Genomic DNA, 15,343 nt, shown 5'->3' on the forward strand with positions numbered 1-15,343 from the left:
GGTAATTAGGCAAGTTATTGTATAATGATGGTTTGTTCTGTGGACTATCGGGAAAAATATAGCTTAAAGGGGCTAATCATTTCGACACCAAAATAATGTTTAAAAATTAAAAACTGCTTTTATTCTAGCCGAAATAAAACAAATACGACTTTCTCCAGAAGAAAAAATATTATAGGAAATAGCGTGAAAATTTCCTTGCACTGGTAAACATCAACTGGGAAATATTTAAAAAAGTTAAAAATAATTCAAAGGGGAGCTAATAATTCTGACTTTATATATATATATATATATATATATATATATATATATATATATATATATATATATATATATATTTTTTTTTTATTAATTAATTAATTAATTAATTAATTAATTAACTTATTTATATATATATATATATATATATATATATATATATATATATATATATATATATAAATAAATTAATTAATTAATTAATTAATAAAAATATATATATATATATATATATATATATATATATATATATATATATATATATATATATATATATATATATATATATATATATTGATAAGGATTTGCTCTCAAATTGCATACTTTCATTTATTTGGTTTAGATGTCATGATTTACTGAATAGCAGCAGTGGTAGGCTGCACTTAATTTGTCACAGTGAGGTGGATGGAGGCATTGGTTTTTGATTGCCATGTAAGAATCTGATATCAAGGCCACCATGAGTTACTCTGAATGCTGTTCCACATTTCTTCTCAACAAGCTTCTAGGACATGTTCCCTACTTTCTGTTTGCATATGACCTGTTTCTAAGTGTCCAGCTACTTTCATTAGATAAAGGCTCTGACTCTGTTTTAAGTCACCTTTATCCAGTAAGTTCCATTGTAAAGTAAGACTTTCCCCAACAACCTAAATTTCAGCCCCATTAAATTCAAAATGTTGTCTTCAGAAATACTAAAGTCATAGTTTTTACAGCCGCTATAGTGGATGCCTGTTAAGTCTATTATAATTCACAGGGCATTCACACCTTTTTTTTTTTAAGTCACACACCTTGAACCACACACATTTTGGTAGGTGCTTGAGTAATACGTTTGCCTGTTCCCTTTCAACACCTCCACAACGTGACACTTCCCTTGAGCTTGAAGCTCAAAATCTGAGTAAAGGCTCACATACACATACAGTGTATGTGTGTATGTATATATATGTATATATATGTATATATATGTATATATATATATATATATATATATATATATATATATATATATATATATATATATATATATATATATATATATAACTTTAAAAAATGTTAAAAAGACAATGTTTCGTTTGAAAATACATTGTTTTCAAATGTATTTTATGTAGTGAAACATCTTTTTTTTTCGATTCAATATGTTCCTTTTATATGAAGTGTTTGAGTTATGTATTTATATGTGCATTTATTTAAAATGTATTTATAAATTTTATTACACATTGTACAACAAAATGATACACACTTCCAGTGAAATGTTTGGATGCATTAGGATTCATTGATTTATTTTCCTTACAGTCTCTAATTTAGAGGTTGCCACAATGGAATGAACCACCAACTATTCCAGCATATGTTTTACGCAGTGCCATCGTGCAACCCTGCATTAATTATTAAATTCATTCTTTTTGAAAAATCCATTTTGCAACAATACAAAATAAATATTTAACATTTTCAACCGATTGTAATGTAGACATAATTGATTCATTGTAATTTATTCCTATGATTTGGTGTAATTTTTAACACCCTTAATCCAGTCTTCAGTGTCAATTAAGCTGCATTATATTTTATGGTTATAGTCATTGTTAAGCCATCTTGCGCGGCACAGTCTGACAACATTATGAAGCGTAAGTGTCATGTCTTCCAGGAAGAGTTATGTCTGTCACTATGCATTAAATTCATCAAGACTTGCTTTCCCATACTGCCATCTAGAGATCAACAGTCATATGACAGCTTACATGAATATCAGATCCGAGTTTTATTGTCAGGTATGTTCACACATACGAGGAATTTGTTTTCGTGACAGAGCTTCTACAGTGCAACAGAATTACAGAGACGGGACAAAAATAATAAATATATTTTAAAAAGAAGTAAGTAGTGAATGCAAATATACAAATAAACAAGTGTATGTACAGGTATTGTACTATATACAACGTTAAATGTGCAGCTGTTATGTGCTAATTGGCATGTAAAGTATGTTGTTAAATGAGTATAAAAAGTGTATAGTAAGTAGTGATGTTTGTTTCATAATTATTATCATCAAGTGTTCAGGAATATTCCAGAGATCTAGTTGTTTTGATCATATTGTCAAATATATTTGCTTTTTTACAATTGAAAAATCAATGATCCCATTATACATACATGTTTATTTGTTTAAAATCATGTATTTATTTATTTATTTATTTATTTACTCATTTATTTGTGTGTCTATTAACATTTAGTTATTAAAAAATTAATCACAAACATATTGATGCTATGTTTATTTTGAAAGTATATTGTGCAGCTGTGCTTAGGGAGTGTTTTTGCTTGTGCTCCACATTTCAATTGTTTCATCCGTGATTAAGAAATTTGCAAGAGAATGAAAGGGAGAACAAATGAGAGACGTTGCATAAAAGATATGTAATATAAGATGCAATTACTCTTATCAACTCATAAAACTGTAATTCTTCAGGTATGCTATTTATATGACTCAAGAATAGCAATGCACCAAACACACAACTAGGGATGGCTATCGTTAAGGTTTTAATGGTATTCATACCTGCCAACATTTGCATCTGAAAATCCGAGAGACAAGGCTGGCAGGGGTTGGGTAGTTGGGTGTGCGATCTTTTGACTTATGAGCGGGGGGAGGGGGGAGGTGGTTAGTTGGGAGCGCAAACTGAAGACTGAGGAGCGGTGGCTGGGGGGGGGGTAGTTGGGTGAGCTAACTGAAGACTGTGGAGCAAAGGGGTGCGCAAACTGAAGACTAGGGGGATGGGGGGGGGGGGATTCTTTGAGTTTTCCGAGAGACAGACCAAAATGGGAGATGGGTCTGAAATACGGGAGTGTTAGCAGGTCGGTATTGCTACTTTTATCGATCGATTCGGTACTTTAACGGTTCACTTATCGGTTCTTTTTGTAGTGTTTTTTTTTAATGGAAAAAACTAATTGAACAGAATTAACAACACTTTACTTTATTATTACGTATTTAATGTAAAATAAAACAAAACCAATAATTGGTAAACAAATAAATAATTTTTTTTTCTGTAAAAGAATGTACAATGGTTTGAAGAAAAATTACTCTTAACATGTTTGACTTTTCTGGCAGAAGTCGGGATCTACCTTGATTTCAAGAGTTCACACTGATGATTGATTATAAAGCTCATAAGATCCTCGAGCCCGGAGCTCCCTCCCGCTTGCAAGGCTACTTACTAGGAGCATGTCTATGGTGCCAATTTGGATTAGTCAATTACCTTAAGTTGCTTGAGAATCGTCTGATTGGTGAATCATAAATTGAATAATGCAGGACCGGCTGCAATCAATCATAAGCACATGATTCTCTCGAAATTAGTTTATAAATAAGCTTCACTTATTGTGCTCCCTGCAGTTTAAAATGCCCTCTTTGATTTGCAAAGTGCAGTATAATGAGATAATATTTCTGATTTTTCATTAAGGCATTCACATAAACGTTGTTACCAGAGTTTTGGGGGTTAACTGTGTTTTTTAATACAGCTTTGGAGCATCTTGCAATGTAAAAAAAGCAGTTTTTTTATAATTTCTTAATAAGCATAGTTTATCATTAGGCTATCCATAGGCTATATTTGTCAAAACAGCTGATGTAAAAGCATTTTTAATGTTTAAGATTTATTTAGGCTACTTCAGAAAAAAATACTGTTTTCATCGTAACCGAATGTGTGTTTATTTTACTATTAATATTTACTAATATAGGTTGTCCACGATGTGGTTGAGGTAATGTTACCGTTAGTAGCTAGGCAGTCTTTTTTAACAGTAACATTTTCATTGCAGTAATGCACGTTTGAAAGATACTTTCACATACTTGCGTTTTCCCTCATATAAGAAAACAACTTGTGTTTGTTGCAATGGTTATGGTCGCTGTCCACTCGGAAAATACAACCTGTTTCGTGCACTCCACAAGCTTACAAGCTGTGTGTGCACGAGTCCAGTGTTGCTAACTATTTCCAACGAAAAGTAGCTAAAGCCTGCCCAAAGAGTAGCTAAATGTTGCCCGATGACATCACACACTAATTTGCATATCAGTGACATCATCACGTAGTATCTGACAGGCGTAAGGCCGTCATGTCTCTACTCTCTGAGGCGCTGTGTATTATATTATTTTAAACATTACATCCAGATGCACAACAAATAGATTCTTATTAACATATTACGTTGCGTGATGACGTCATTGTGTAATCGCAACTCAAAACGACATCTTTATGCAGTATACAAAATAGTTGTTTTCTCAAATTGACTGACCATCTCAGCAAAAACATTATTTGAAATATGTCCATTTAGATTTGTATAAAAAATATATAGAAAACTATATTTGGCCAAACATAGAAAAATATAGTTGACTATTTGTAAAAGTATTTCAATTATATAAATAGCAATTTTTAAAAAGTGACTCAAAGAGTCACTTTTTAAAAATTGCTAAAAGTAGCTAAATGAATGTTAAAAATGGCTAAATTTGTTGCAAGGTGCTTTTTGAAAAATAAAAGTTGCTAGAGTATTATGAAAAGTTGCTAAATCTGGCAACAAAATTGCTAAGTTGGCAACACTGCACGAGTCTGTGTCACGAGCTGTGTGTGCACGCACAGCCGAGAACTGTGAAGGCTTTTATACTTGACGCGCTAGCCAGAAGCACGAGCATTTCTTATGCGGGATTGCCAACTGTGCTGACGAATATCAAACATCACAAAATAGAAAAGGTTGGTCAGATAAATTATGCTACTGTAAGTGATGTTTATTTAGCAAAATTACTTCAGTACCGATAGCAGAATCGTCAACGTCAGAGCTTATTGATACTTCTATCTTTTATAATGTAGCACAGATACCGATAAACTACCGAGTTTCGGTACCCATCCCTACACACAACAAACCTCTACATGTCATCATGTATTTACGAATACAAAACCTTGATAGAGCAAAGTCTTTTTTGTCAAATGTATTTGTGGACATGCTCAGGCAAATCACTTTTAGTCACTGCTGTCTTTAATCATCTCATATTAAACTCTAAAACGACATTTAAAATGTTAAAATAACAAAAAAGGAGTGAATTGATTTAGTTTTCTGTTAATTTATGCACAAAACAGTCTGAATCATTATTCTGTGCAGCCCTTCTAAAGTTTTGTCCATCCATGTGTTTTGATGGTTGGTTGATGAGATAGTATTACAGGCTGTAATCCCTCCTTGTAAGCCTTAGGGTCAGCAGAGGGGCTCGAATCCCCCAAGAGCACTACACTGCCAACAGCTGAACCAGCAGGGGCCAACCTGACTGCTTCCCCTAAAAATGAGACTTACATAAACACACACACACACACCTACACTGTATCCCACACACATAAGAATATGAACAAGCATGAACGTGTGTGGTCTTTGGCCTGTTTTGTCATGGTGATAAATAATGATAATTACAGGGAATGCACACATGGCTAAACATATTGTGAATTATAAAAACCCACTGTTATCAGTTGACGTCCTGTTATCCTAATATAAGGGATCATCAGAGGAAGGATCTGCCAACTACTCTGGCAAATTTTATCAGATGTTCTTCATGTCATAATCCAACCTTCATTCACAGACGCATTCACCACAGCTGTCTAAGACCCCGTTTACACTAATAAGTTTTCATTTTAAAATGCATTAAGTGCCAATTCTACCCCTTAAGCCTGATTTATACTTCTGCGTCAGGTGACCGGCGTAACCTACGGCGCAGGCAACGCGTGGCTGTGCATTTATACTTCTGCGCTCTGTCTCTGTTGGTCTGCATTAACACTTCTGAAACGCTAGTGGGCAGTGAGGTGTTAATGTTCCTCTGTGTCGAGTTTCTTCGCTGCTTTTTTGCTTTTCCTGAACACTTCCGGGATGTACAAGTGGCTCAAACTCGCTCATTGTGAGGCAGAAACCGGCGGACGTGCAACAACTTGCAACACAAAACAAAACTTTACATCCGGAGCTCCTTCACGGGACTCCACACTTGTAAACAATCGCTCGCGCCATTCGCGCGGCTCTCGGTCCCGCCCAGACTCGTCAGCGCTACCAAGCCGACCAATCACAGAGCTTGCGCTACGCGTCGTTGCGACGTGTAGTTACAATTTTTGAGAGGTGCACGTCAGTGACGGCGACGGCCACGGCGAAGGGCTATGCGTCAGCGCCGTAGCATACGCTGGTGTTTGACGCAGAAGTATAAATCAGCCTTTAGCCCTTACCCCATCGTTTTACACATTCACGCCAAGGGGTAGGGCTGTCTCAATTCTCTAGCTTGAAGGTGTAGAGCTAAGGGGAAGGGGTACATACAGTAGCCTTTTGAATGAAGACTTTTCAGGATCACACTGGAAACCAAGGGAAAATTTTCACTTTTCACTACGGCAGTATTGCTGAACCCGGAAGTGAGCAGATCTACAAATTAGTGTCTTTTGACATTATTACAATTTTTTACGACAAACAAACACGTTTAAATATATTCATAACCACGTTCATGTTTTACGGTCATGCTTTAAGTGAAGTTTATTCATAAACAAATTTCGAGAGGATCACGTGCTTATGATTGTTCACAGCTGTTCCAACTTTAGCTAACGACTGATTATCCTATCAGACGATCCTTAACTCACTATAAATATCCAGACTTTTCTCATCTCAATATCTTCATCTTGAAGAAACCCTCCCACCCGACCCTACTTTCCCTCCTTTCAAACGGCCGTCACGGTGGCCAGCGATTAGCGCTGTTGCCTCACAGCAAGAATGCCCCTGGTTCAATTCCTTTCCAAACCAGACGGCATTTCTGTGCGGAGTTTGCTCGTTCTTCCCGTGGTCGCGTGGGTTTTCCCCGGGTCCTCCGGTTTCCTCCCACTCTAAACAATTAATCCAAATACTTTAGCTAAACTCTGAGTACACTTTTCAGCATCCATATCTGACACTTAGCTACAACAAGCAAGAGGGGGGAGTCATCGAGATCTACCTGAGCTCAAACTCCCCTCTCGCCTTCCAACGGGAGGGAGCCCAGGGCTCGAGGATCTTATAAGCTCAGGGCTCTCTCCCGGGACAGCACGCCAAACTAGCTTTATTATCAATCATCAGCTAAGTGTGAACTCTTGAAGAAAAAAAAAAAAACTAACTTTCGCGATCTATAATCCCTAATAATAACTCCTGTACAGCAGACCCACAACATTCTGACACTTAATGACACTTGAATACCTTGTCAGTAATGTCTAGTTGCTGAGATGAGCTTTTTACAGTGTCTGCTATAATGTTAATATTGTTTTTGGTGTATTTTATAGATGAATATGGCCACTGTGTAAATACACAGTAAAGTTGTGATCGTATTGCCACATTATATCGTTATGATAACCTGATATTGTTGCCTTCAGTGATTTCCTGAAGATAAATACCAAACAAAAAACACAACTGGAATAATTACAGCAGTCGCGATCGTCTGATCTCGTGATGACAGAGATCGTGATGACATATGTCGACGTGTGCAGGTGCTGTAGCACTGTTGTCAACTATTTTCAATGAAAAGGTGTTAAACTCTGCCCGAAAAGTCGCTTAAGGTCTCTAGATTACATCATAGGTCAGTTTGCATATTACTGACGTCATCACGTTTTACCGTTTCTGTTTGTTTAACTGCCTATAGTTAATAAAGGGGTATTTATTTGCACTACGCTTTATGTAAGCATGTCAATTTAACTAAATTTGTTGCTGTTTGAATACAGTATGTCATTATAGATGTGTAGTGAATTTGCAGTAATCTCTTCAAGTTCAGAAACTCCCACTTAAAATATCTGTGATTGTGAACAAGAAAAGAATAGACAGTCAATTTTAAATTGTAAAATAAAAAAGCAGCAGATGGGTTTGACTGTACAAGGGAAATACCTTCACACTGCCAGTGCTAAATCATTTGCCGTCGGTACGCAGAGGGGTGATCTGCCGTCAGGCTGCAGGTGGGAATGACTGCCGTACGAGGACTGTCAGGGCTTCAAGGCAAAGGAGGGGCTGACGGCATCACCTTCAGCTCGTTGAGAAGTGTATGGACGGTACAGTATGGACAAATGACAATAAAATCTCCAGTAACACACAAAAAAGTCGCTAGATTTGTCACTAGTCGCTTTATTGAAAATTTGTCGCTGGTGGGTCTAAAAAGTCGCTAAATCTAGTGACAAAGTTGCTAAGTTGGCAACACTGTGCTGTAGTGCTGTCCCAATTCTTAGGGGTTAATTTTGAAGCCCTTCCCCTTAACCCTCGATTGTCAGGGCCAAGGGGAAGGGGTACAAAAATAGAATTGGGATTAGGCCTAAGTTTTTCTACCATTACGCCTTCTATCGGCGTTCCAACGGACTGTTGTGAAAACGCTGTAGAGGCCGTATTAATTTTAAAACATTGCTGCTCTGTGTTAGGCCCCGTTTACGCTAATACGTTTTAGTTTTAAAATGGTGTTTTAGAATGAAAATGAAAAGCGTTTTACCTACACTGAAAAAAAATGCTTTTCTTACTTAATTTTTTTGTCTTGTTTCTAGTACAAATATCTACAAGTTCTTAAATCAAGAAGCATTTTCTAGACAAGCAAAACGTATTGTCTTGTTTTAAGAAATAAAATGCCAAAATGAAGTGAGTTTTTCCTTAAATCAAGCTAAATAATCTGCCAATGGAGTAAGCTAAATAATCTTATCACAAATCGAAAAACAAGATTATTTTTCTTACCCCATTGGCAGATTATTTTGCTTGATTTGAGGAAAAACTCACCTCATTTTGGCATATTATTTCTTAAAACAAGGCAGTATGTTTTGCTTGTCTAGAAAACGATTCTTGATTTAAGAATTTGTAGATATTTGGACTAGAAACAAGACAAAAAATCTGAGTAAGAAAAGCATTTTTTGCAGTGTAGTGTTTCTGAAAAACTCTCCGTCCACACTATACTACTGAAAACGCACATCAGGTGACCACACACACACTCTGGCATGCGCTGCTGCGATGAGAGCTGTGCACGTCAGACAGTTCATCAAGGATGTACCGCTGGATCTAATCTTACTATATTTGTTAAACATGATATTTAATTCATCTTGTTGTCTATATCTAACAACTTATTCCCCGACATTGGTCTTTTGAATCTATTACTTGTTCTCAGGTAACGTGTTTTGGCTGAGCTCAAAGATAATGTGCTATAGTGCCTATAGCACTTATTCATTGTTGCTCTTAATTATTGTTGCTCTTATAGTTGTGTAAATTGCTTTCCTTGTCCTCATTTGTAAGTCGCTTTGGAAAAACCGGAGGGTTGGCAGGTATACATTCATTCATTCATTAAGTCCCTTTATTAATTCGGGGTCGCCATGGCGGAATGAACCGGCAACGTATCCAGCATATGGTTATCCCTTCCACCCGCAACCCATCTCTGAGAATGAAAGGCATGCATTACAGTTTAAAACAATCTGACAAATCCTAAATTTAAGAAAGTCAGTGTGTCCATCATAACTTAAGCTCAGTACAGCACAATAACTCCGAAAAAGGAAGATTCTTCCACAGCACTCTTTCCATTGCATAGATTTTCATTAAAAATGCACTGGGAGGGATGACACGACACAAAATAAGTTTTGCTAAATAAGTTTATTCTGTTTGAATTGTCATGGAATTAACAAATTGCTCCAGATTTAAAAGAAACGTAGAAAACTGCGACGTATTTACATTACTTTTACTATCCTAAATCGAAAAAGCGAGGTCACTGTGATTGCAGTCTCATAGGTAGGTTGGGCATATTTTACATTCACTCTTTGGTCTGTCATATTTTAAATTTAAAACGACACTCCTGTGGTCACAAAAGCATGTGAAACATCCATCCATAAAGTAAAAAAGGGAACGTCTGGAAAGTTGTAAAACACACAAAAGCTTCTCTGGAACTGGACATAGAAGGCTATTTAATTTACTTTCCTAATGCACTCTGTAGAGGATTAAAACAGACAGGTGCTGTAGACGGTCACTTTGTGACTGATCTCCTGAAGTAGTTCTTTCACAGCTTTCTCCAGATCCACCAGTTCATTGGCTTTGTCCTCCAGCAGCTTCTGATTTTGATCATAGTTCTTCTCGAGATCTACAAAACAACGATATAGCTCATTGTAAGTGAGAACACTAAAACTTAACTGGAAAGGGCTGGTATGGAAGTGCTTTTTCATTTAGGTTTATATAACCATAACCCAGAAATCATCCCTGTATAAAGGCTTCTGAAATGTGAAGCTGCCCACAGACTAGAGATGATCATGAAATCTCTAAATAAATTTAATATCATTACTACTTTAGCAGTATGTAGAATATACTACAGGGTTTCTGCAGATATCATAATGTCAAATTTAAGACTTTTTAAGACTATTAAGTATTAAATTTAAGACCTATATCACAATATCAAAAACGCGAGAGAAAATGCAAAATCACTAAATTAGTGGTAAAATAAATGTATTTAAATTGAACAGTACTAAAGACAGGTTAGATGCACCATTGAACTACAGAAAAAAAAAAAACATCTTAAGGCTGATTTATACTTTCGCTTGGCCCCACATCGCGCACCTCCGCTGACTTTGCGCGTACCTCACGAAACGGACGAAGCTTGTATACTTGCTGCGCTTGCTGTTGTCATATTCTTTAAAACGACAGGGGGTGGTCAAAAGAAGCCCACCGTAAAGTCAGACGGATAAACAGAGAAGTAGGAAGTTGCCGGAACTACATCATATCATTAATTTCATTTAAGATTTTTATTTTTTTATTTATTTTTTTTTTAGGGGTTTTCACCTTTATTGATAGGACAGTGGAGATTTAGGGCCTACTCACACTATGCCATCCGTACCGTGCCCAGGCCCGTTTCCCGGATCGTTTGTTAAGTGTGAGTGCGCTGAATCGGGCTCAAGCACGGTTCACTTGGCCGGCCCTGGCCCGGTTGGAAGAGGTGTGCCTGAGCGCGGTTCACTTGGGCTTTGGCGCGGTACGCTTGTGTGTGAGCGCGAAACGGGCCAAAGCCCGAAACTGAAAGCGAGACGTGACTTTTAAGGGACTGTTTGATATGGATTTATTAATCATTCTTACTGTTCAGTAAACGCAAACTGCCGTAGTTTATTAAAGACGCAAACTCCTCACAGCATGAAAGCTGCGCACCTTCAGCAGACCTCCTCATTCCTGCAGCACGAGAGCTTTGATTGTTTATGAGCGCCAAAAGTGGCGGATCTGTTCGGTAAAATATCTGACTGCGTGTCCCAGCATCCCTAAGGACTGTTTGGCGAAATATTTGACTGTATGTCACTGCATAACAAACGACTGAAAGGATAAAACTAGAGAAATCTCCACTGTGCTGCTGAGTGAGAGCGTATGGCAAGCCGTTTTAACATTTAATCCTTGTTCTGACTATCCATAAATTTATTTAGAGATATAATTATATATTTTGACTAGTCATAATTATAATTCGACTTGTCAGAATGACAATTAGAGATATCTGCAATTACAATTGTACTAGTACGAAATCAGATTGGAGATATCTGCAAATATATTATGACTAGTCATATTCCTCCATTGACTTCCATTGAAAAATATTTGCAGATATCTCTGAGTTTTGACTCGTCAAAAATCCAATTCAAGATATCTAACTGTAATTCGACTATTAGTAAATTAATTAGAGATATCTTCAAATATATTTCTAAATATCTCTAAATATTACGAATTAAAGACATCTCCAAATGTATGACTAGTAAAAACTCAGTTAGAGATATCTCTAATTACAATTGTGACTAGTCAAAACTCATTTAGAGATATCTGCAAATATTTTTCAATGGAAGTCAATGGAGGAATATGACTAGTCATAATATATTTGCAGATATCTCCAATCTGATTTCGTACTAGTACAATTGTAATTGCAGATATCTCTAATTGTCATTCTGACTAGTCGAATTATAATTATGACTAGTCAAAATATAATTAGAGATATCTCTAAATATATTTATGGAGTCAGAACAAAGATTTAAATGCTAAAAAGGCTTGCCATAGAGAGCGCTTCTGAACAGCGCAGCAGCGATGACGTAAGCGTGCCGAGGCCCGATATGGTGTGAGCGTGGGCCGTCGGGGGAGACGGGAGGGGGGACAAGCGTGCTTTGGCCCGGTTCGAGGCAACTGTACTAGTGTGAGTACGGCCATAGAGACAGGAAAGTGTGGGAAGCAGAGATAGGGGAAGGATCAGCAAAGAACCACGAGACGGGAATCGAACTCGGGTCGCTGCGAGCACCTCTGTACTATGTGTCGACGCACTAACCACTGGGCTATTGGCGCCGACTAAGATTTTTAAACTAATTATTATTTTTTTTTTTATTATTAATTGTAATGATTATAAAGATTTTATAACCATTAAAGAGTTTTGAAATCAAACTTTGATGCATCACTTGTTTTTGTTCACATCTCGGATAGTTTTACCTATTAAAGTTAAACATCCTTAAAAATGTGTTGCTTTAACATGGAAAACAGACATTGATGTACCAATTAGACTGTGAATCTCAGAAGTTTGCAACTGTATACCATTGGAGAAGATCACAAATTCTTTTAGAGGAAAGAGTGAATTTTTTAAAAAGATTTGGAATATATTTTTGAATTATATTAAAACAGTATCACATGATTTGATTTGACAAAATAGTTTTTTTTTCCACTGGTTTATTCTATATCTCCTCCCTTTTTATTTATTTATTTTTATTTTACTAATTTATTTATATACTGTGTATGTTTTACTTTAGTTTGTTTGCTGCTTAGTTTTGATGTTCTGTATTGTAAAAAGCTAAATAAAATTATATAAGGAAAAAAAAGTTAAATATCAAAGACAAGAGAAAATGGGTTGTTGTTCAATTATTTTTTTATTATGGCAAGAATAAAAGCAAAAAAAAAAATACTAAAAATACACAGTAATTTTACTAAAATTAATTTATTAATTTTAATTTATATTTTAGTAACATTACTAAAAATACAGTAATTCACACATTACTGTCTGGCTAGTTTCTGTCCTCTACTTATAAGCTAAAAAGACAATAATGGTTTAACATTCCTGACCATTATCACCAATAAAGCCTAGAAATTGGGCATCAGTATATTGTGAACTGATAGGTTCTAATATTCTTTTACATATATCAAACACATAACTTGCTACTTAATTTTAGTTTGTAGCTATTAAATAGTTTTAACTTCAAAATTGTAGTATATACATCAGTGTAAAACCTATAATTGGTGGAAAAACATGTTCTGTAATATTTCACCTGAATCTTGTTCACTCCGCCAGCCGAAATCATGTCTCGCGCACCGAAAGCAAACGCCCGCAAACACAGCGATGACGTCACATTCAATAGTTCAACAGTTCAATAACAGAAAGCTGATTGGCTATAGCATGTTGGTCTCATTTGTAGTTGTAAAACCGCAAATTACATTAGGACTAGTGAAATAAAGAACTACAACACCACAGAAACCAAGCAGCAACAACAAAAAAAGAATTTAAATGGGCATTAGATGTAGCGATGCATGGACATCGGAAAAATAAGACCTGTGCAAAAATATTTAAGACCTAGAGCATCGGATTTAAGAATTTTTTTTAAGGCCTAAAATTTCAATTTTTAAATTTAAGACTTTTTAAGACCCTGCAGAAACCCTGATACTAAAAAAAGTAAATAATAGGAGATGATTTATTGTAATAAATGTGATTTTGTTTTCTCAACAAAGGAAGGGTCCCCTTGCACAAAAGGTCCACAATAAAGTGACTTTCCAGGAAATCCCTGGGGAAAGATGTGGGTCATGCAAACCAGCCAATGTGTTCTTTATAGCCATTAGAACAGACCTGCAGACTTACTTTTCAAAAGCTGAAGTTTCTCGCTGGCCTGTAGAAGCAGATTTCTGGCTTCTTCTTGGAGTTTCTCGGCTCTTTTCTTGGCTTCTGCAACTCCTTCAGCCTTCTGTGTGATCAGCTCCTCTACAGTACTGTACTTGTCTTTCAGCTCTGAATCCAGATCCTGCATAAACCACGACACAGGAGGTTACAGATACCAAACATGAGTTAATACCTGAGGTGTAATGGGTGGATTTACAAATATTAACTACACATTCACTAAAATATGAAAATATAGTCCATCATGAAGACAGGCACTCAGTAATATGCAGACTCTCCTTTACAAAAATGTTTAGTGTGGAGGCAGACGAGTGTTTACGTTCTTTAAGCAGAAATGGAAGTGAAACATATGTTTGTGTCTTGCAGTGATGGCAATACCCAGGTAGCAAAAATTCTGGCCCAGATTTGGCATAAAGCTGGGACTGCAGGCATTCATCCGGCACTGGCTGACAGCATGTGGGCCAAAAACGGCTCAGGCTTGGCAGAGGTGGCAGCGACTTTCAGGCGGCACACAAAACTTGGGCCAGATATCAAATTTATTATTTAGCCCAGATGTTAAAAATGTATAAGTGGGCCAAACAAATTTGGCATGTCTTGACCCACTTTTAAAATACAATTCAATTATTTATTAAGTAAAGAAAAAAATCGACCAATCAGGTCGCTCTGACAAAAAGCACACCCATAGTGTGCCTAAAGCGAAATACTTCATGGGTTGATCAAATTCATTGCAGCCATGACACACCAACATATCTGGCCCAGTTCAGGCCCAGTTATGAGTTATTACCTTGGTTGAGACTTGGCCCAGATATGGTCCAAGTTTGGCCCTTGTATGGAAGCCAGACTAGGTCCAATCATGTACCGTAATTCACTGCAGCATGTGGGTCAAGCAAAAGCTGATAGTGTGGGTCAGATATGTGCCAGAAAAAAATCGCCATGTAAGTTTGGCTTATCTTGACCCACTTTTAAAATACATTTAAATTATTTTTGAGAAAAGAAAAAATTCTATCAATCAGGTCGCTTCGAGAAAAAGCACGGCCATCCTTCATGGGTTTATCAAATTCATTGCATTCGTGACGCCACAACATATCTGGCCCAGTTTATGCCCAGTTATGGGTTTTGGCTGAGACTTGGCCCAGATATGGTCCATATTTGGTCCTTATGAAAGCCAGACTTGGTTCAATCATGTACCGTAATTTACTGCGGGCCAGATCTGGGCCAGAAAAATGT

At 36.5% G+C, this 15,343-nt stretch overlaps 1 protein-coding gene across 1 annotated transcript in view; it reads right to left on the reverse strand.

The window, feature by feature from the left end:
* Positions 1-10,175: 10,175 nt before the first annotated feature.
* lamb1a (laminin, beta 1a) overlaps positions 10,176-15,343 on the reverse strand; it is a 91,169-nt gene continuing 86,001 nt past the window's right edge. The window contains 2 exon segments of the mRNA NM_173275.1: positions 10,176-10,315; positions 14,081-14,240. Of these exon segments, the coding sequence (NP_775382.1) occupies positions 10,176-10,315; positions 14,081-14,240 (300 nt within the window).

Source organism: Danio rerio, chromosome 25, assembly GCF_052040795.2.
Source record: "Danio rerio strain M-AB ecotype USA chromosome 25, GRCz13ab, whole genome shotgun sequence".
NCBI classification, from domain to species: Eukaryota; Metazoa; Chordata; class Actinopteri; order Cypriniformes; family Danionidae; genus Danio; species Danio rerio.